The 19,821-nt window shown below is 62.6% G+C and overlaps 1 protein-coding gene across 1 annotated transcript in view; it reads left to right on the forward strand.

Annotated features, from left to right (window-relative positions):
• Positions 1-19,821, forward strand: part of DMPK (DM1 protein kinase) — a gene marked incomplete at its 5' end in the record, with an annotated part of 73,842 nt that overhangs the window by 52,143 nt on the left and 1,878 nt on the right. The window contains 9 exons of the mRNA XM_084224408.1: positions 10,939-11,032; positions 11,978-12,178; positions 14,066-14,356; positions 15,395-15,480; positions 16,358-17,045; positions 17,617-17,867; positions 18,688-18,779; positions 19,264-19,307; positions 19,410-19,475. Coding sequence (XP_084080534.1) covers positions 10,939-11,032; positions 11,978-12,178; positions 14,066-14,356; positions 15,395-15,480; positions 16,358-17,045; positions 17,617-17,867; positions 18,688-18,779; positions 19,264-19,307; positions 19,410-19,475 — 1,813 coding nt within the window. The remainder of the gene's footprint in view (positions 1-10,938; positions 11,033-11,977; positions 12,179-14,065; positions 14,357-15,394; positions 15,481-16,357; positions 17,046-17,616; positions 17,868-18,687; positions 18,780-19,263; positions 19,308-19,409; positions 19,476-19,821) is intronic.

Genomic DNA, 19,821 nt, shown 5'->3' on the forward strand with positions numbered 1-19,821 from the left:
CTAACCCTAACCCTAACCCTAGGCAGGGCAGCCAATCAGCCTAGGGTTAGGGCAGGTGCCAAGGAGGAAGCCCTCGAGGAGGCCAGGTTGTGGCAGTTTTGTGATGCCCCTGGGATGCCCTTTGCAGCTGCAGTGTGCCCGCAGCTCTGGGCCTTTTAGTTTCAGAACCCTAACCCTAACCCTAACCCTAACCCTAGGCAGGGCAGCCAATCAGCCTAGGGTTAGGGCAGGTGCCAAGGAGGAAGCCCTCGAGGAGGCCAGGTTGTGGCAGTTTTGTGATGCCCCTGGGATGCCCTTTGCAGCTGCAGTGTGCCCGCAGCTCTGGGCCTTTTAGTTTGCAGAACCCTAACCCTAACCCTAACCCTAACCCTAGGCAGGGCAGCCAATCAGCCTAGGGTTAGGGCAGGTGCCAAGGAGGAAGCCCTCGAGGAGGCCAGGTTGTGGCAGTTTTGTGATGCCCCTGGGATGCCCTTTGCAGCTGCAGTGTGCCCGCAGCTCTGGGCCTTTTAGTTTGCAGAACCCTAACCATAACCCTAACCCTAACCCTAACCCTAGGCAGGGCAGCCAATCAGCCTAGGGTAAGGGCAGGTGCCAAGGAGGAAGCCCTCGAGGAGGCCAGGTTGTGGCAGTTTTGTGATGCCCCTGGGATGCCCTTTGCAGCTGCAGTGTGCCCGCAGCTCTGGGCCTTTTAGTTTGCAGAACCCTAACCCTAACCCTAACCCTAACCCTAACCCTAACCCTAGGCAGGGCAGCCAATCAGCCTAGGGTTAGGGCAGGTGCCAAGGAGGAAGCCCTCAAGGAGGCCAGGTTGTGGCAGTTTTGTGATGCCCCTGGGATGCCCTTTGCAGCTGCAGTGTGCCCGCAGCTCTGGGCCTTTTAGTTTAAGAACCCTAACCCTAACCCTAACCCTAACCCTAGGCAGGGCAGCCAATCAGCCTAGGGTTAGGGCAGGTGCCAAGGAGGAAGCCCTCGAGGAGGCCAGGTTGTGGCAGTTTTGTGATGCCCCTGGGATGCCCTTTGCAGCTGCAGTGTGCCCGCAGCTCTGGGCCTTTTAGTTTCAGAACCCTAACCCTAACCCTAACCCTAACCCTAGGCAGGGCAGCCAATCAGCCTAGGGTTAGGGCAGGTGCCAAGGAGGAAGCCCTCGAGGAGGCCAGGTTGTGGCAGTTTTGTGATGCCCCTGGGATGCCCTTTGCAGCTGCAGTGTGCCCGCAGCTCTGGGCCTTTTAGTTTAAGAACCCTAACCCTAACCCTAACCCTAACCCTAACCCTAGGCAGGGCAGCCAATCAGCCTAGGGTTAGGGCAGGTGCCAAGGAGGAAGCCCTCGAGGAGGCCAGGTTGTGGCAGTTTTGTGATGCCCCTGGGATGCCCTTTGCAGCTGCAGTGTGCCCGCAGCTCTGGGCCATTTAGTTTAAGAACCCTAACCCTAACCCTAACCCTAACCCTAGGCAGGGCAGCCAATCAGCCTAGGGTTAGGGCAGGTGCCAAGGAGGAAGCCCTCGAGGAGGCCAGGTTGTGGCAGTTTTGTGATGCCCCTGGGATGCCCTTTGCAGCTGCAGTGTGCCCGCAGCTCTGGGCCTTTTAGTTTAAGAACCCTAACCCTAACCCTAACCCTAACCCTAACCCTAACCCTAACCCTAACCCGAGGCAGGGCAGCCAATCAGCCTAGGGTTAGGGCAGGTGCCAAGGAGGAAGCCCTCGAGGAGGCCAGGTTGTGGCAGTTTTGTGATGCCCCTGGGATGCCCTTTGCAGCTGCAGTGTGCCCGCAGCTCTGGGCCTTTTAGTTTAAGAACCCTAACCCTAACCCTAACCCTAACCCTAACCCGAGGCAGGGCAGCCAATCAGCCTAGGGTTAGGGCAGGTGCCAAGGAGGAAGCCCTCGAGGAGGCCAGGTTGTGGCAGTTTTGTGATGCCCCTGGGATGCCCTTTGCAGCTGCAGTGTGCCCGCAGCTCTGGGCCTTTTAGTTTAAGAACCCTAACCCTAACCCTAACCCTAACCCTAGGCAGGGCAGCCAATCAGCCTAGGGTTAGGGCAGGTGCCAAGGAGGAAGCCCTCGAGGAGGCCAGGTTGTGGCAGTTTTGTGATGCCCCTGGGATGCCCTTTGCAGCTGCAGTGTGCCCGCAGCTCTGGGCCTTTTAGTTTGCAGAACCCTAACCCTAATCCTAACCCTAACCCTAACCCTAACCCTAGGCAGGGCAGCCAATCAGCCTAGGGTTAGGGCAGGTGCCAAGGAGGAAGCCCTCGAGGAGGCCAGGTTGTGGCAGTTTTGTGATGCCCCTGGGATGCCCTTTGCAGCTGCAGTGTGCCCGCAGCTCTGGGCCTTTTAGTTTCAGAACCCTAACCCTAACCCTAACCCTAACCCTAACCCTAACCCTAGGCAGGGCAGCCAATCAGCCTAGGGTTAGGGCAGGTGCCAAGGAGGAAGCCCTCGAGGAGGCCAGGTTGTGGCAGTTTTGTGATGCCCCTGGGATGCCCTTTGCAGCTGCAGTGTGCCCGCAGCTCTGGGCCTTTTAGTTTGCAGAACCCTAACCCTAACCCTAACCCTAACCCTAACCCTAGGCAGGGCAGCCAATCAGCCTAGGGTTAGGGCAGGTGCCAAGGAGGAAGCCCTCGAGGAGGCCAGGTTGTGGCAGTTTTGTGATGCCCCTGGGATGCCCTTTGCAGCTGCAGTGTGCCCGCAGCTCTGGGCCTTTTAGTTTGCAGAACCCTAACCCTAACCCTAACCCTAACCCTAACCCTAACCCTAACCCTAGGCAGGGCAGCCAATCAGCCTAGGGTTAGGGCAGGTGCCAAGGAGGAAGCCCTCGAGGAGGCCAAGTTGTGGCAGTTTTGTGATGCCCCTGGGATGCCCTTTGCAGCTGCAGTGTGCCCGCAGCTCTGGGCCTTTTAGTTTAAGAACCCTAACCCTAACCCTAACCCTAACCCTAACCCTAGGCAGGGCAGCCAATCAGCCTAGGGTTAGGGCAGGTGCCAAGGAGGAAGCCCTCGAGGAGGCCAGGTTGTGGCAGTTTTGTGATGCCCCTGGGATGCCCTTTGCAGCTGCAGTGTGCCCGCAGCTCTGGGCCTTTTAGTTTACAGAACCCTAACCCTAACCCTAACCCTAACCCTAACCCTAGGCAGGGCAGCCAATCAGCCTAGGGTTAGGGCAGGTGCCAAGGAGGAAGCCCTCGAGGAGGCCAGGTTGTGGCAGTTTTGTGATGCCCCTGGGATGCCCTTTGCAGCTGCAGTGTGCCCGCAGCTCTGGGCCTTTTAGTTTCAGAACCCTAACCCTAACCCTAACCCTAACCCTAACCCTAGGCAGGGCAGCCAATCAGCCTAGGGTTAGGGCAGGTGCCAAGGAGGAAGCCCTCGAGGAGGCCAGGTTGTGGCAGTTTTGTGATGCCCCTGGGATGCCCTTTGCAGCTGCAGTGTGCCCGCAGCTCTGGGCCTTTTAGTTTCAGAACCCTAACCCTAACCCTAACCCTAACCCTAGGCAGGGCAGCCAATCAGCCTAGGGTTAGGGCAGGTGCCAAGGAGGAAGCCCTCGAGGAGGCCAGGTTGTGGCAGTTTTGTGATGCCCCTGGGATGCCCTTTGCAGCTGCAGTGTGCCCGCAGCTCTGGGCCTTTTAGTTTCAGAACCCTAACCCTAACCCTAACCCTAACCCTAACCCTAACCCTAACCCTAGGCAGGGCAGCCAATCAGCCTAGGGTTAGGGCAGGTGCCAAGGAGGAAGCCCTCGAGGAGGCCAGGTTGTGGCAGTTTTGTGATGCCCCTGGGATGCCCTTTGCAGCTGCAGTGTGCCCGCAGCTCTGGGCCTTTTAGTTTCAGAACCCTAACCCTAACCCTAACCCTAACCCTAACCCTAGGCAGGGCAGCCAATCAGCCTAGGGTTAGGGCAGGTGCCAAGGAGGAAGCCCTCGAGGAGGCCAGGTTGTGGCAGTTTTGTGATGCCCCTGGGATGCCCTTTGCAGCTGCAGTGTGCCCGCAGCTCTGGGCCTTTTAGTTTCAGAACCCTAACCCTAACCCTAACCCTAACCCTAGGCAGGGCAGCCAATCAGCCTAGGGTTAGGGCAGGTGCCAAGGAGGAAGCCCTCGAGGAGGCCAGGTTGTGGCAGTTTTGTGATGCCCCTGGGATGCCCTTTGCAGCTGCAGTGTGCCCGCAGCTCTGGGCCTTTTAGTTTGCAGAACCCTAACCCTAACCCTAACCCTAACCCTAGGCAGGGCAGCCAATCAGCCTAGGGTTAGGGCAGGTGCCAAGGAGGAAGCCCTCGAGGAGGCCAGGTTGTGGCAGTTTTGTGATGCCCCTGGGATGCCCTTTGCAGCTGCAGTGTGCCCGCAGCTCTGGGCCTTTTAGTTTGCAGAACCCTAACCCTAACCCTAACCCTAACCCTAACCCTAACCCTAACCCTAACCCTAACCCTAGGCAGGGCAGCCAATCAGCCTAGGGTTAGGGCAGGTGCCAAGGAGGAAGCCCTCGAGGAGGCCAGGTTGTGGCAGTTTTGTGATGCCCCTGGGATGCCTTTTGCAGCTGCAGTGTGCCCGCAGCTCTGGGCCTTTTAGTTTAAGAACCCTAACCCTAACCCTAACCCTAACCCTAACCCTAGGCAGGGCAGCCAATCAGCCTAGGGTTAGGGCAGGTGCCAAGGAGGAAGCCCTCGAGGAGGCCAGGTTGTGGCAGTTTTGTGATGCCCCTGGGATGCCCTTTGCAGCTGCAGTGTGTCCGCAGCTCTGGGCCTTTTAGTTTAAGAACCCTAACCCTAACCCTAACCCTAACCCTAGGCAGGGCAGCCAATCAGCCTAGGGTTAGGGCAGGTGCCAAGGAGGAAGCCCTCGAGGAGGCCAGGTTGTGGCAGTTTTGTGATGCCCCTGGGATGCCCTTTGCAGCTGCAGTGTGCCCGCAGCTCTGGGCCTTTTAGTTTAAGAACCCTAACCCTAACCCTAACCCTAACCCTAACCCGAGGCAGGGCAGCCAATCAGCCTAGGGTTAGGGCAGGTGCCAAGGAGGAAGCCCTCGAGGAGGCCAGGTTGTGGCAGTTTTGTGATGCCCCTGGGATGCCCTTTGCAGCTGCAGTGTGCCCGCAGCTCTGGGCCTTTTAGTTTAAGAACCCTAACCCTAACCCTAACCCTAACCCTAACCCGAGGCAGGGCAGCCAATCAGCCTAGGGTTAGGGCAGGTGCCAAGGAGGAAGCCCTCGAGGAGGCCAGGTTGTGGCAGTTTTGTGATGCCCCTGGGATGCCCTTTGCAGCTGCAGTGTGCTTGCAGCTCTGGGCCTTTTAGTTTCAGAACCCTAACCCTAACCCTAACCCTAACCCTAGGCAGGGCAGCCAATCAGCCTAGGGTTAGGGCAGGTGCCAAGGAGGAAGCCCTCGAGGAGGCCAGGTTGTGGCAGTTTTGTGATGCCCCTGGGATGCCCTTTGCAGCTGCAGTGTGCCCGCAGCTCTGGGCCTTTTAGTTTGCAGAACCCTAACCCTAACCCTAACCCTAACCCTAACCCGAGGCAGGGCAGCCAATCAGCCTAGGGTTAGGGCAGGTGCCAAGGAGGAAGCCCTCGAGGAGGCCAGGTTGTGGCAGTTTTGTGATGCCCCTGGGATGCCCTTTGCAGCTGCAGTGTGCCCGCAGCTCTGGGCCTTTTAGTTTGCAGAACCCTAACCCTAACCCTAACCCTAACCCTAGGCAGGGCAGCCAATCAGCCTAGGGTTAGGGCAGGTGCCAAGGAGGAAGCCCTCGAGGAGGCCAGGTTGTGGCAGTTTTGTGATGCCCCTGGGATGCCCTTTGCAGCTGCAGTGTGCCCGCAGCTCTGGGCCTTTTAGTTTGCAGAACCCTAACCCTAACCCTAACCCTAACCCTAGGCAGGGCAGCCAATCAGCCTAGGGTTAGGGCAGGTGCCAAGGAGGAAGCCCTCGAGGAGGCCAAGTTGTGGCAGTTTTGTGATGCCCCTGGGATGCCCTTTGCAGCTGCAGTGTGCCCGCAGCTCTGGGCCTTTTAGTTTGCAGAACCCTAACCCTAACCCTAACCCTAACCCTAACCCTAGGCAGGGCAGCCAATCAGCCTAGGGTTAGGGCAGGTGCCAAGGAGGAAGCCCTCGAGGAGGCCAAGTTGTGGCAGTTTTGTGATGCCCCTGGGATGCCCTTTGCAGCTGCAGTGTGCCCGCAGCTCTGGGCCTTTTAGTTTGCAGAACCCTAACCCTAACCCTAACCCTAACCCTAGGCAGGGCAGCCAATCAGCCTAGGGTTAGGGCAGGTGCCAAGGAGGAAGCCCTCGAGGAGGCCAGGTTGTGGCAGTTTTGTGATGCCCCTGGGATGCCCTTTGCAGCTGCAGTGTGCCCGCAGCTCTGGGCCTTTTAGTTTAAGAACCCTAACCCTAACCCTAACCCTAACCCTAGGCAGGGCAGCCAATCAGCCTAGGGTTAGGGCAGGTGCCAAGGAGGAAGCCCTCAAGGAGGCCAGGTTGTGGCAGTTTTGTGATGCCCCTGGGATGCCCTTTGCAGCTGCAGTGTGCTCGCAGCTCTGGGCCTTTTAGTTTACAGAACCCTAACCCTAACCCTAACCCTAACCCTAACCCTAGGCAGGGCAGCCAATCAGCCTAGGGTTAGGGCAGGTGCCAAGGAGGAAGCCCTCGAGGAGGCCAAGTTGTGGCAGTTTTGTGATGCCCCTGGGATGCCCTTTGCAGCTGCAGTGTGCCCGCAGCTCTGGGCCTTTTAGTTTGCAGAACCCTAACCCTAACCCTAACCCTAACCCTAGGCAGGGCAGCCAATCAGCCTAGGGTTAGGGCAGGTGCCAAGGAGGAAGCCCTCGAGGAGGCCAGGTTGTGGCAGTTTTGTGATGCCCCTGGGATGCCCTTTGCAGCTGCAGTGTGCCCGCAGCTCTGGGCCTTTTAGTTTAAGAACCCTAACCCTAACCCTAACCCTAACCCTAACCCTAGGCAGGGCAGCCAATCAGCCTAGGGTTAGGGCAGGTGCCAAGGAGGAAGCCCTCGAGGAGGCCCGGTTGTGGCAGTTTTGTGATGCCCCTGGGATGCCCTTTGCAGCTGCAGTGTGCCCGCAGCTCTGGGCCTTTTAGTTTAAGAACCCTAACCCTAACCCTAACCCTAACCCTAACCCTAGGCAGGGCAGCCAATCAGCCTAGGGTTAGGGCAGGTGCCAAGGAGGAAGCCCTCCAGGAGGCCAGGTTGTGGCAGTTTTGTGATGCCCCTGGGATGCCCTTTGCAGCTGCAGTGTGCCCGCAGCTCTGGGCCTTTTAGTTTGCAGAACCCTAACCCTAACCCTAACCCTAACCCTAACCCTAGGCAGGGCAGCCAATCAGCCTAGGGTTAGGGCAGGTGCCAAGGAGGAAGCCCTCAAGGAGGCCAGGTTGTGGCAGTTTTGTGATGCCCCTGGGATGCCCTTTGCAGCTGCAGTGTGCCCGCAGCTCTGGGCCTTTTAGTTTAAGAACCCTAACCCTAACCCTAACCCTAACCCTAGGCAGGGCAGCCAATCAGCCTAGGGTTAGGGCAGGTGCCAAGGAGGAAGCCCTCGAGGAGGCCAGGTTGTGGCAGTTTTGTGATGCCCCTGGGATGCCCTTTGCAGCTGCTGTGTGCCCGCAGCTCTGGGCCTTTTAGTTTGCAGAACCCTAACCCTAACCCTAACCCTAACCCTAGGCAGGGCAGCCAATCAGCCTAGGGTTAGGGCAGGTGCCAAGGAGGAAGCCCTCGAGGAGGCCAGGTTGTGGCAGTTTTGTGATGCCCCTGGGATGCCCTTTGCAGCTGCAGTGTGCCCGCAGCTCTGGGCCTTTTAGTTTGCATAACCCTAACCCTAACGCTAACCCTAACCCTAGGCAGGGCAGCCAATCAGCCTAGGGTTAGGGCAGGTGCCAAGGAGGAAGCCCTCGAGGAGGCCAAGTTGTGGCAGTTTTGTGATGCCCCTGGGATGCCCTTTGCAGCTGCAGTGTGCCCGCAGCTCTGGGCCTTTTAGTTTGCAGAACCCTAACCCTAACCCTAACCCTAACCCTAACCCTAGGCAGGGCAGCCAATCAGCCTAGGGTTAGGGCAGGTGCCAAGGAGGAAGCCCTCGAGGAGGCCAGGTTGTGGCAGTTTTGTGATGCCCCTGGGATGCCCTTTGCAGCTGCAGTGTGCCCGCAGCTCTGGGCCTTTTAGTTTAAGAACCCTAACCCTAACCCTAACCCTAACCCTAACCCTAGGCAGGGCAGCCAATCAGCCTAGGGTTAGGGCAGGTGCCAAGAAGGAAGCCCTCGAGGAGGCCAGGTTGTGGCAGTTTTGTGATGCCCCTGGGATGCCCTTTGCAGCTGCAGTGTGCCCGCAGCTCTGGGCTTTTTAGTTTAAGAACCCTAACCCTAACCCTAACCCTAGGCAGGGCAGCCAATCAGCCTAGGGTTAGGGCAGGTGCCAAGGAGGAAGCCCTCGAGGAGGCCAGGTTGTGGCAGTTTTGTGATGCCCCTGGGATGCCCTTTGCAGCTGCAGTGTGCCCGCAGCTCTGGGCCTTTTAGTTTGCAGAACCCTAACCCTAACCCTAACCCTAACCCTAGGCAGGGCAGCCAATCAGCCTAGGGTTAGGGCAGGTGCCAAGGAGGAAGCCCTCGAGGAGGCCAGGTTGTGGCAGTTTTGTGATGCCCCTGGGATGCCCTTTGCAGCTGCAGTGTGCCCGCAGCTCTGGGCCTTTTAGTTTAAGAACCCTAACCCTAACCCTAACCCTAACCCTAGGCAGGGCAGCCAATCAGCCTAGGGTTAGGGCAGGTGCCAAGGAGGAAGCCCTCGAGGAGGCCAGGTTGTGGCAGTTTTGTGATGCCCCTGGGATGCCCTTTGCAGCTGCAGTGTGCCCGCAGCTCTGGGCCTTTTAGTTTAAGAACCCTAACCCTAACCCTAACCCTAACCCTAACCCTAACCCTAACCCTTACCCTAACCCTAGGCAGGGCAGCCAATCAGCCTAGGGTTAGGGCAGGTGCCAAGGAGGAAGCCCTCGAGGAGGCCAAGTTGTGGCAGTTTTGTGATGCCCCTGGGATGCCCTTTGCAGCTGCAGTGTGCCCGCAGCTCTGGGCCTTTTAGTTTGCAGAACCCTAACCCTAACCCTAACCCTAGGCAGGGCAGCCAATCAGCCTAGGGTTAGGGCAGGTGCCAAGGAGGAAGCCCTCGAGGAGGCCAGGTTGTGGCAGTTTTGTGATGCCCCTGGGATGCCCTTTGCAGCTGCAGTGTGCCCGCAGCTCTGGGCCTTTTAGTTTAAGAACCCTAACCCTAACCCTAACCCTAGGCAGGGCAGCCAATCAGCCTAGGGTTAGGGCAGGTGCCAAGGAGGAAGCCCTCGAGGAGGCCAGGTTGTGGCAGTTTTGTGATGCCCCTGGGATGCCCTTTGCAGCTGCAGTGTGCCCGCAGCTCTGGGCCTTTTAGTTTAAGAACCCTAACCCTAACCCTAACCCTAACCCTAGGCAGGGCAGCCAATCAGCCTAGGGTTAGGGCAGGTGCCAAGGAGGAAGCCCTCGAGGAGGCCAGGTTGTGGCAGTTTTGTGATGCCCCTGGGATGCCCTTTGCAGCTGCAGTGTGCCCGCAGCTCTGGGCCTTTTAGTTTGCAGAACCCTAACCCTAACCCTAACCCTAACCCTAACCCTAACCCTAGGCAGGGCAGCCAATCAGCCTAGGGTTAGGGCAGGTGCCAAGGAGGAAGCCCTCGAGGAGGCCAGGTTGTGGCAGTTTTGTGATGCCCCTGGGATGCCCTTTGCAGCTGCAGTGTGCCCGCAGCTCTGGGCCTTTTAGTTTAAGAACCCTAACCCTAACCCTAACCCTAACCCTAGGCAGGGCAGCCAATCAGCCTAGGGTTAGTGCAGGTGCCAAGGAGGAAGCCCTCAAGGAGGCCAGGTTGTGGCAGTTTTGTGATGCCCCTGGGATGCCCTTTGCAGCTGCAGTGTGCCCGCAGCTCTGGGCCTTTTAGTTTGCAGAACCCTAACCCTAACCCTAACCCTAACCCTAGGCAGGGCAGCCAATCAGCCTAGGGTTAGGGCAGGTGCCAAGGAGGAAGCCCTCGAGGAGGCCAGGTTGTGGCAGTTTTGTGATGCCCCTGGGATGCCCTTTGCAGCTGCAGTGTGCCCGCAGCTCTGGGCCTTTTAGTTTGCAGAACCCTAACCCTAACCCTAACCCTAACCCTAGGCAGGGCAGCCAATCAGCCTAGGGTTAGGGCAGGTGCCAAGGAGGAAGCCCTCGAGGAGGCCAGGTTGTGGCAGTTTTGTGATGCCCCTGGGATGCCCTTTGCAGCTGCAGTGTGCCCGCAGCTCTGGGCCTTTTAGTTTACAGAACCCTAACCCTAACCCTAACCCTAACCCTAGGCAGGGCAGCCAATCAGCCTAGGGTTAGGGCAGGTGCCAAGGAGGAAGCCCTCGAGGAGGCCAAGTTGTGGCAGATTTGTGATGCCCCTGGGATGCCCTTTGCAGCTGCAGTGTGCCCGCAGCTCTGGGCCTTTTAGTTTGCAGAACCCTAACCCTAACCCTAACCCTAACCCTAGGCAGGGCAGCCAATCAGCCTAGGGTTAGGGCAGGTGCCAAGGAGGAAGCCCTCGAGGAGGCCAGGTTGTGGCAGTTTTGTGATGCCCCTGGGCTGCCCTTTGCAGGTGTAGTGTGCCCGCAGCTCTGGGCCTTTTAGTTTAAGAACCCTAACCCTAACCCTAACCCTAACCCTAACCCTAGGCAGGGCAGCCACAGGTGGGGACATTGGGACACTGGGGACAGTGGGGACATTGGGGGGATTGGGACATTGGGGACACTGGGGACATTGGGGACATTGGGGACACTGGGGACATGGATCTGGGTATGGGGACACTGGGGACATTGAGGGGATATGGGGACATGGTGGGGACACTGAGGGACATGGAGGGACAGGGGACACCTAAGACAATGGCAGGGACACGGGGGGGCTCTTGGAGGAGCGGGGGGGTCTGGGGACCATGACGGGGGGAGGTGACAAAGGCCACCCCCTCCCAGGGACATCAAACCCGACAACATCCTGCTGGACCGCTGGGGACACATCCGGCTTGGGGACTTCGGGTCCTGCCTGCGCCTGGGGCCCGATGGCACCGTGAGTGACACTGGGGGACACGGGGGGGACACGGGGGGGACACGGTGGGGACACCAGCAGAGACACGGGGGGGACACGGGGGGGACATGGGGGGACACCAGGGTTGGGACACGGGGGGACATGGTGGGGACACGGGAGGGGGACACAGAGCTCAACCCTATGAGCACCTGGAGAATTCCCCTGGCCCCATGTCCCCAACAGCCCCAATGTCCCCAACACCCCCAGTGTCCCCAATGTCCCCATTATCCCAAATGCCCCCAGTGTCCCCAATGTCCCCGCTGTCCCCAATGTGCCCAGGACACTCGGCCGTGGCTGTGGGCACCCCTGATTACCTGTCCCCAATGTCCCCAGTGTCCCCACTGTCCCCCCTGTCCCCAGGTGCGCTCGGCGGTGGCCGTGGGCACCCCCGATTACCTGTCCTCAATGTCCCCACTGTCCCCAATCCCCCCAATGTCCCCAGTGTCCCCAATGTCCCCCGTGTCCCCAATGTCCCCAATGTCCCTAATGTCCCCACTGTCCCCAATGTCCCCAATGCTGTCCCCCCTGTCCCCAGGTGCGCTCGGCGGTGGCCGTGGGCACCCCCGATTACCTGTCCCCAATCCCCCCAATGTCCCCAGTGTCCCCAATGTCCCCAATGTCCCCAGGTGTGCTCGGCGGTGGCTGTGGGCACCCCCGATTACCTGTCCCCACTGTCCCCAATGCTGTCCCCAGGTGCGCTCGGCGGTGGCCGTGGGCACCCCCGATTACCTGTCCCCAATGTCCCCAATGCTGTTCCCCCTGTCCCCAGGTGCGCTCGGCGGTGGCCGTGGGCACCCCCGATTACCTGTCCCCAATCCCCCCAATGTCCCCAGTGTCCCCAATGTCCCCAATGTCCCCAGGTGCGCTCGGCGGTGGCCGTGGGCACCCCCGATTACCTGTCCCCACTGTCCCCAATGCTGTCCCCAGGTGCGCTCGGCGGTGGCCGTGGGCACCCCCGATTACCTGTCCCCCGAGATGCTGCTGGCCGTCGAGGACCCCTCGCGCTCCTACGGCCCCGAGTGCGACTGGTGGGCGCTGGGGGTCCTGGCCTACGAGATGTTCTACGGGAGACCCCCGTTCTTCGCCGACACCGTGCTCGAGACCTACGCCAAGATTCTGCACTTCCAGGTGGGCACTGGGGGCACTGGGAGGGACTGGGAGGGACTGGGAGGGACTGGGAGGGAGTGGGAGGGAGTGGGAGGGACTGGGGGGGAACTGGGAGGGACTGGGAGGGAACTGGGGGGGACTGGGAGGGAACTGAGGGCACAGTGGGAGGGACTGGGAGGCACTGGGAGATACTGGGACCATACTGGGCAGCACTGGGTGGCACTGGGCCCATACTGGGACCATACTGGTGGCACTGGGATCATACCGGGACCATACTGGGACCATCCTGGTGGCACTGGGGCCATACTGGTGGCACTGGGACCATCCTGGTGGCACTGGGACCATCCTGGGACCATCCTGGGGCCATACTGGTGGGTCACTGGGACCATACTGGTGGCACTGGCACCATACTGGGGCCATACTGGTGGCACTGGGACCATCCTGGTGGCACTGGAACCATACTGGGACCATCCTGGTGGCACTGGGACCATACTGGGACCATCCTGGGACCATACTGGGACCATCCTGGTGGCACTGGGACCATACTGGGACTTTACTGGGACCATCCTGGTGGCACTGGGACCATCCTGGTGGCACTGGGACCATACTGGGACCATACTGGGACCATCCTGGTGGCACTTGGACCATACTGGGACCATCCTGGTAGCACTGGGACCATACTAGTGGCACTGGGACCATAGTGGGACCATAGTGGGACCATCCTGGTGGCACTGGGACTATACTGGGACCATCCTGGTGGCACTGGGACCATACTGGGGCCATACTGGGACCATACTGGTGGCACTGGGACCGTCCTGGTGGCACTGGCACCATCCTGGTGGCACTGGGACCATACTGGGGCCATACTGGGACCATCCTGGTGGCACTGGGACAATCCTGGGACCATCCTGGTGGCACTGGCGCCATACTGGGACCATCCTGGGACCATCCTGGTGACACTGGGACCATACTGGGACCATCCTGGTGGCACTTGGACCATACTGGGATCATCCTGGTGGCACTGGGACAATCCTGGGACCATCGTGGTGGCACTGGGATCATACCGGGACCATACTGGGACCATCCTGGTGGCACTGGCACCATCCTGGTGGCACTGGGACCATACTGGGACCATCCTGGTGGCACTGGGACCATACTGGGCAGCACTGGGACTATCCTGGGACCATCCTGGTGGCACTGGGACTATACTGGGACCATACTGGGATCACACTGGGACCATCCTGGTGGCACTTGGACCATATTGGGATCATCCTGGTGGCACTGGCACCATACTGGGATCATCCTGGTGGCACTGGCACCATACTGGGAGCATACTGGTGGCACTGGCACCATACTGGTGGCACTGGGACCATACTGGGGCCATACTGGGACCATCCTGGGACACTACTGATGGCACTAGGACCACACTGGGACCATCCTGGTGGCACTGGGACCATCCTGGGACCATACTGGGGCCATCCTGGTGGCACTGGGACCATACTGGGGCCATCCTGGTGGCACTGGGACCATCCTGGGACCATACTGGGACCATCCTGGGACCATCCTGGGACCATCCTGGTGGCACTGGGACCATACTGGGACCATCCTGGTGGCACTTGGACCATACTAGTGGCACTGGGACCATAGTGGGACCATAGTGGGACCATCCTGGTGGCACTGGGACTATACTGGGATCATCCTGGTGGCACTGGGACCATGCTGGGACCATACTGGGATCATCCTGGTGGCACTGGCACCATACTGGGAGCATCCTGGTGGCACTGGGACCATCCTGGGACCATCCTGGTGGCACTGGCACCATCCTGGTGGCACTGGGACCACACTGGGGCCATACTGGTGGGCACTGGTGGGTCACTGGTCCCACCCTGGTGCCCTCCCCCTCCCCAGGACCACCTCCACCTGCCGGACGCCGATGACGACGCCGCTGCCGAGGATGAGGAGGGCGGCGGGGGCGGGCGGGCGGTGCCGGCGGCGGCGCGCGCGCTCGTGCGGGGGCTGCTGTGCGCGCCGGGCGCGCGCCTGGGCCGCGGGGGCGCGCGCGACTTCCGGGCACTGCCGCTGTTCGCGGGGCTGCGCTGGCGCGCGCTCCGCCGCTGCCCCGCCCCCTTCGCGCCCAGCGCCGCCGGCGCCGCCGACACCTCCAACTTCGACGTGCTGGACGACTGCCTGAGCCAGCCGGTGAGTGAGGGGTTAAACCCGGGTTAGAGCCGGGATTAGAGCCGGGATAGAGCTGGGATAGATCCGGTATATAGACTGCCTGAGCCAGCCGGTGAGTGAGGGGTTAAACCCGGGGTTAAACCCGGGACAGACCCGGGAGAGAGCCAGGATAGACTGCCTGAGCCAGCCGGTGAGTGAGGGGTTAAACCCGGGACAGACCCGGGAGAGGGCAGGGAGAGAGCCGGGATAAACCCGGGATAGACTGCCTGAGCCAGCCGGTGAGTGAGGGGTTAAACCCGGGGTTAAACCCAGGACAGACCCGGGATAGAGCAGGGATAAACTGCCTGAGCCAGCCGGTGAGTGAGGGGTTAAACCCGGGACAGACCTGGGATTAGAGCCAGGATAGACTGCCTGAGCCAGCCAGTGAGTGAGGGGTTAAAGCTGGGGTTAGACCCGGGATAAACCCGGGATAGAGCTGCAATAAACCTGGGACAGATCCAGGATAAACCCGGGATAGATCCAGGATAGAGCTGGGATAAACCCAGGATTAAACCCGGGATGGATCCAGGATAAACCCGGCATAGAGCTGGGATAAACCTGGGATAGATCCAGGATAGAACGGGGATAAATTCAGGATAAACGTGGGACAGATCTGGGATAAACCTGGGATTAACGTGGGATAGATCCGGGATAAACCCGGGATAGATTCAGGATAGAACGGGGATAAATTCAGGATAAACGAGGGATAGAGCTGGGATAAACCCAGGATAGATCCAGGATAGATCAGGGATAAATTCAGGATAAACCCGGGACAGATCTGGGATAAACCCGGGATAGATCTGGGATAAACCCGGGATAGATCCTGGATAAATGCGGGACAGATCTGGGATAAACCCAGGATAAACCCAGGATAGATCCAGGATAGATCGGGGATAAATTCAGGATAAATGCGGGACAGATCTGGGATAAACCCAGGACAAACCCGGGATAAACCCGGGATAAACCCAGGACAAACCCAGGACAAACCCGGGATAGATTCCCCGTGTGTCCCCCCTGCAGGAGCTGCTGGGGGAGCCGGGGGACCCCCCCGAGCTGGGGCTGCACCTCCCGTTCGTGGGGTACTCGTACGCCCGCGCCGAGCACGAGTGAGTCTGGGGGCGCCCGGGGGGTCTGGGGGGGTCTGGGGGGGTCAGAGGGACCGGGGGGGTCTGGGGGGGTTTGGGGTCTGGGGGGGTCTGGGGGGGCCAGAGGGGTCTGGGGGCTCAGAGAGACTGGGGGAGTCTGGGGGGGCCTGAGGGTCTGGGGGGGTCAGAGAGACTGGGGGGGTCTGGGGGGGTTCGGGGGCTGGGGGGGTCAGAGAGACCAGTGGGGTCTGGGGTCCGGGGGGGTCTGGGGGAGCCAAAGGGGTCTGGGGGGCTCAGAGAGACTGGGGGGGTCTGGGGGGATTCAGGGTCGGGGGGTCTGGGGGGGGCAGAGGGGTCTGGGGGGTCTGAGGGGGTTCGGGGTCTGGGGGGGTCAGAGGGACTGGGGGGGTCAGAGGGACTAGGGGGGTCTGGGGAGGCCTGAGGGTCTGGGGGGGCTTTGGGGACCGGGGGGGTCTGGGGGGGTCAGAGGGACCGGGGGATCTGGGGGTGTCAGAAGGACCAGGGGGGTTTGGGGGTCCAGGGGGGGATCAGAGGGACCGGGGGGTTTGGGGGTCCAGAGGGGTCTGGGGGGGTCTGGGGTCCAGGGGGTTTGGGGGTCCAGAGGGGTCTGGGGGGGCTTTGGGGTCCGGGGGGTTTGGGGTCCAGAGGGGTCTGGGGGGGGATTAGAGGGACTGGGGGGGGGGTCTGGGGGCATCAGAAGGACAGGGGGGGTTTGGGGGTCCAGGGGGGTTTGGGGGGGTCTGGGGGTCCGGGGGGTCTGCGGGGGGCACCAGGATCGGAGGGGGGGGTGGCAGAATGGGGTGGGGGGAACAATGGAAATGGGGGGGCTATGTTTGGGGGGGGGGGCTCCAGGTGACCCCCCCCGCCCCGGTTTTAGGGATGAGGAAGAAGAGGAAGAGGAGGATGAGGATGAGGAGTGGGACCAGGACACGGCCATGGAGCTGGAGGGGGAGTGGGGGACCCCCCCCGAGTCGGGGACCCCCCCGGGCAGCGGGACCCCCTTGGCCATAGGGACCCCCCCGCGCAAGGGGACGCCCCCTCCCCCGGGGGTGCTCCCGCCCGCCGGACCCCCCCCACCCACGGGGGTCCCCCCATCGCAGGGCGCCCCAAGCCCCCCGGGACCCCCCCCTCAAAAAGAGCCCCCCCCGCCTACGGGGACCCCGACGCCGAAGGAGGGGCCCCCCCAAAAAGGACCCCCCCCACCCACGGGGACCTCGGAACTCACGGGACCTCTCCCCCAAAAGGGCCCCTCCCCCCAAAAAGGGCCCTCCCCACCCTCGGGGGCCCCCCCGCCCGCGGGAACACCCCCTCCCCAAAAAGCGCCGCCCCCCACCCCCAAGGGGAGCCCCCCCCAACAATCCCATCCCCCACCCAAAGCCCCTCCCCCTCCCCAACCCGCGGGGCCCCCCCCGGCGGCGGCGCCCCCCCAAAAAGGGGTCCCCGCACCCCAAGGGGCTCCTCCCCCCCCCACGGCCGCCCCCTCCCCACCCCAGGGACCCCCCCCGGCCAAGGGAGCCCCCCCGAGGACGCCCCCCCCGGGCACGGAGCCCCCCCGGACACCGCCGGTACGTGGGGGGAGGGGATTTGGGTGGGGGGTGGGTGGTCCGGAATTCGGGGAGGGGTCGCGAGTCCCGGGAATTCCCGGAATTTCGGGAGTTCCGGTGCCGACAGGGGAGGAAAGGGGGTTCTGGGGAGGGGTCCCGTGTCCTGGGGGTCCCGGTGTCCCCGTGGGGAAGGGTCGCGAATCCCGGGGGTCCCGGTTTGGGGTCAGTGACCGGTTTGGGGGATCCGGTTTGGGGTCAGTGCCCGGTTCGGGGGATCCGGTTCGGGGGGTCCGGTTCGGGGTCAGTGCCCGGTTCGGGGGGTCCGGTTCGGGGTCAGTGCCCGGTTCGGGGGTCCCGGTTCGGGGTCAGTGCCCGGTTCGGGGGTCCCGGTTCGGGGTCAGTGCCCGGTTCGGGGGATCCGGTTCGGGGTCAGTGCCCGGTTCGGGGGGTCCCGGTTCGGGGGGTCCCGGTTCGGGGTCAGTGCCCGGTTCGGGGTCAGTGCCCGGTTCGGGGGGTCCCGGTTCGGGGTCAGTGCCCGGTTCGGGGGGTCCCGGCAGTCCCGGGGGTCCCCATGCAGACGCGGTTCCCGCAGGTGGCGGTGGCGGTCCCGGCCGCGGTCCCGGCGGTCCCGGTGGCGGTCCCGGTGGCGATCCCGGCCGCGGTCCCGGTGTCGGTGCCGGTGTCGGTGCCGGTGTCGGTCCCGGCGGTCCCCGCGGCGGTCCCGGAGCCGGTGCCGGTGTCGGTGCCGGAGCTCCGGGAGGCGCTGGCGAAGGAGCGGCGCGGGCGGGAGGAGCTGGAGCGGGAGCTCGGGAAGCTGCGGGCGGCGGGGCAGGGGCTGGCCCGGTACGGGAGGGGACACCGAGGGGACAGCGGGGACAACGGGGGGACAGCGGGGACAACGGGGGGACAGCGGGACCGAGAGGGGACAGCGGGGACACCGAGGGGACAGCGGGGACACCGAGGGGACACCGGGGGGACAGCGGGGACAATGGGGACACCGCGGGGACAGCGGGGACAGCGGGACCGGGAGGGGACAGTGGGGACACCGAGGGGACAGCGGGGACAACGGGGGGACAGCGGGGACCGGGAGAGGACAGCGGGGACACCGCGGGGACAACGGGGACAGCGGGACCGAGAGGGGACAGCGGGACCGGGAGGGGACAGCGGGGGGGACAGCGGGGGGGACGGCGGGGACACCGAGGGAACAACGAGGACACCGGGGGGACAGCGGGACCGAGAGGGGACAGCGGGGACAACGGGGGGGACGGCGGGGACACCGAGGGGACAACGGGGGGACAGCGGGGACACCGAGACCGGGAGGGGACCGAGGGGACACCGCAGGGACAACGGGGACAGCGAGACCGGGAGGGGACAGCGGGGGGGACAGCGGGACCGGGACGGGGACAGCGGGACGGGACAGCAGGACAGGATGGGGACAGCGGAGTGACCCCGGGTCTGTGGGCGTGGGTGGCACTGGGGACCGGGAGGTGACACCGGGGGTGACACCAGGGTGACAATCACCACCGGGGAGGTGACAGCGGTGCCGCTGGTGTCCCCAGCTGCGGTGGGGACAGTGACCCCGCGGCCATAGGGGGGGCTGAGGGGGTGCGGGGGTGTCCCCAGGGCTGTCCCCGCGGTGTCCCCAAGTGTCCCCTCCCTCCAGGCGCCTGCAGGAGGCCGAGAGCCGCAACCTGGAACTGGAAGCGAAACTGCGGCGGCTGCAGAGCGACCCCCCCGGGCCCCCCCCGCCGCAAGGCAAGGACCCCCCCCAAAAATCCCAGTGACCCCCCGGGAATGTCCCCAAAATCCCAGTGACCCCCCCCAAAATCCCAGTGACCCCCCCCAACATCCCAGTGACCCCCCCCACCTCAAAATCCTTGGGGACACCCCCAAGAATGTCCCCAAAATCCCAGTGACCCCCCCAAAAAAAACCTTTGGGGACACCCCCGGGAATGTCCCCAACACCCTCCAGACCCCCCCCCCCAAATTCACCAGGAACCCCCGAATTCCTCGGGTCCCCCCTTGCCCCCTCCCCAAAATATTTTGGGGTGTTTTTGGGGGGGGGGAGGACCTGTCCCCCCCTTCTGAACCCCAAAACCTCTAGGGGGGGGGGAGGGCATCACCCCCTCCCCAAATTTGGGGCGGGGGGAGAGAAACCCCCAAAGAGGGGGGGTCCCCAATATTTTTTGGGGGGTCCAACCCTGACCAAACCTCCCCCCCCCCCAAATTTTCCTTGCAGGAGGCGCGGGGCAGCCCCCCCCCATCGCGGCCCCCCCCGCAGAGGTAAGGGGGGGTTCTGGGGGGTGATTTTGGGGTGATTTTGGGGGGTTTTGGGGATTTTTGGGGTGGTTTTGGGGGGGCTGACGCTCTGTGCTCTCTCCGCAGCCCCCCCGGCTTTTCCGCTCCCCCCTGGGGCTGCCCCTGTCCCGGCACCTGCTGCTCTGGGCCCGGGTACGTGGGGCTGCGTCACTGTCACTGTGTCACTGTGTCACCTGTGCCACCCCCCTGCCATCCCTGCCATCCCCCGGCACTGCCACTGCCACCCACTGTCACCCACTGCCACCCCCTGTCACCCACTGCCACTCCCCGGCACTGCCACTGTCACCCACTGCCACCCCCTGTCACCCACTGTCACCCCCTGCCACCCCCTGTCCCGGCACCTGCTGCTCTGGGCCCGGGTACGTGGGGCTGCGTCACTGTCACTGTGTCACCGTGTCACCTGTGCCACCCCCCTGTCACCCCCTGCCATCCCTGCCATCCCTCGGCACTGCCACTGCCACCCCCTGTCACCCCCTGC

Source organism: Fringilla coelebs (assembly GCF_963513975.1).
Source record: "Fringilla coelebs genome assembly, chromosome: 37".
NCBI classification, from domain to species: Eukaryota; Metazoa; Chordata; class Aves; order Passeriformes; family Fringillidae; genus Fringilla; species Fringilla coelebs.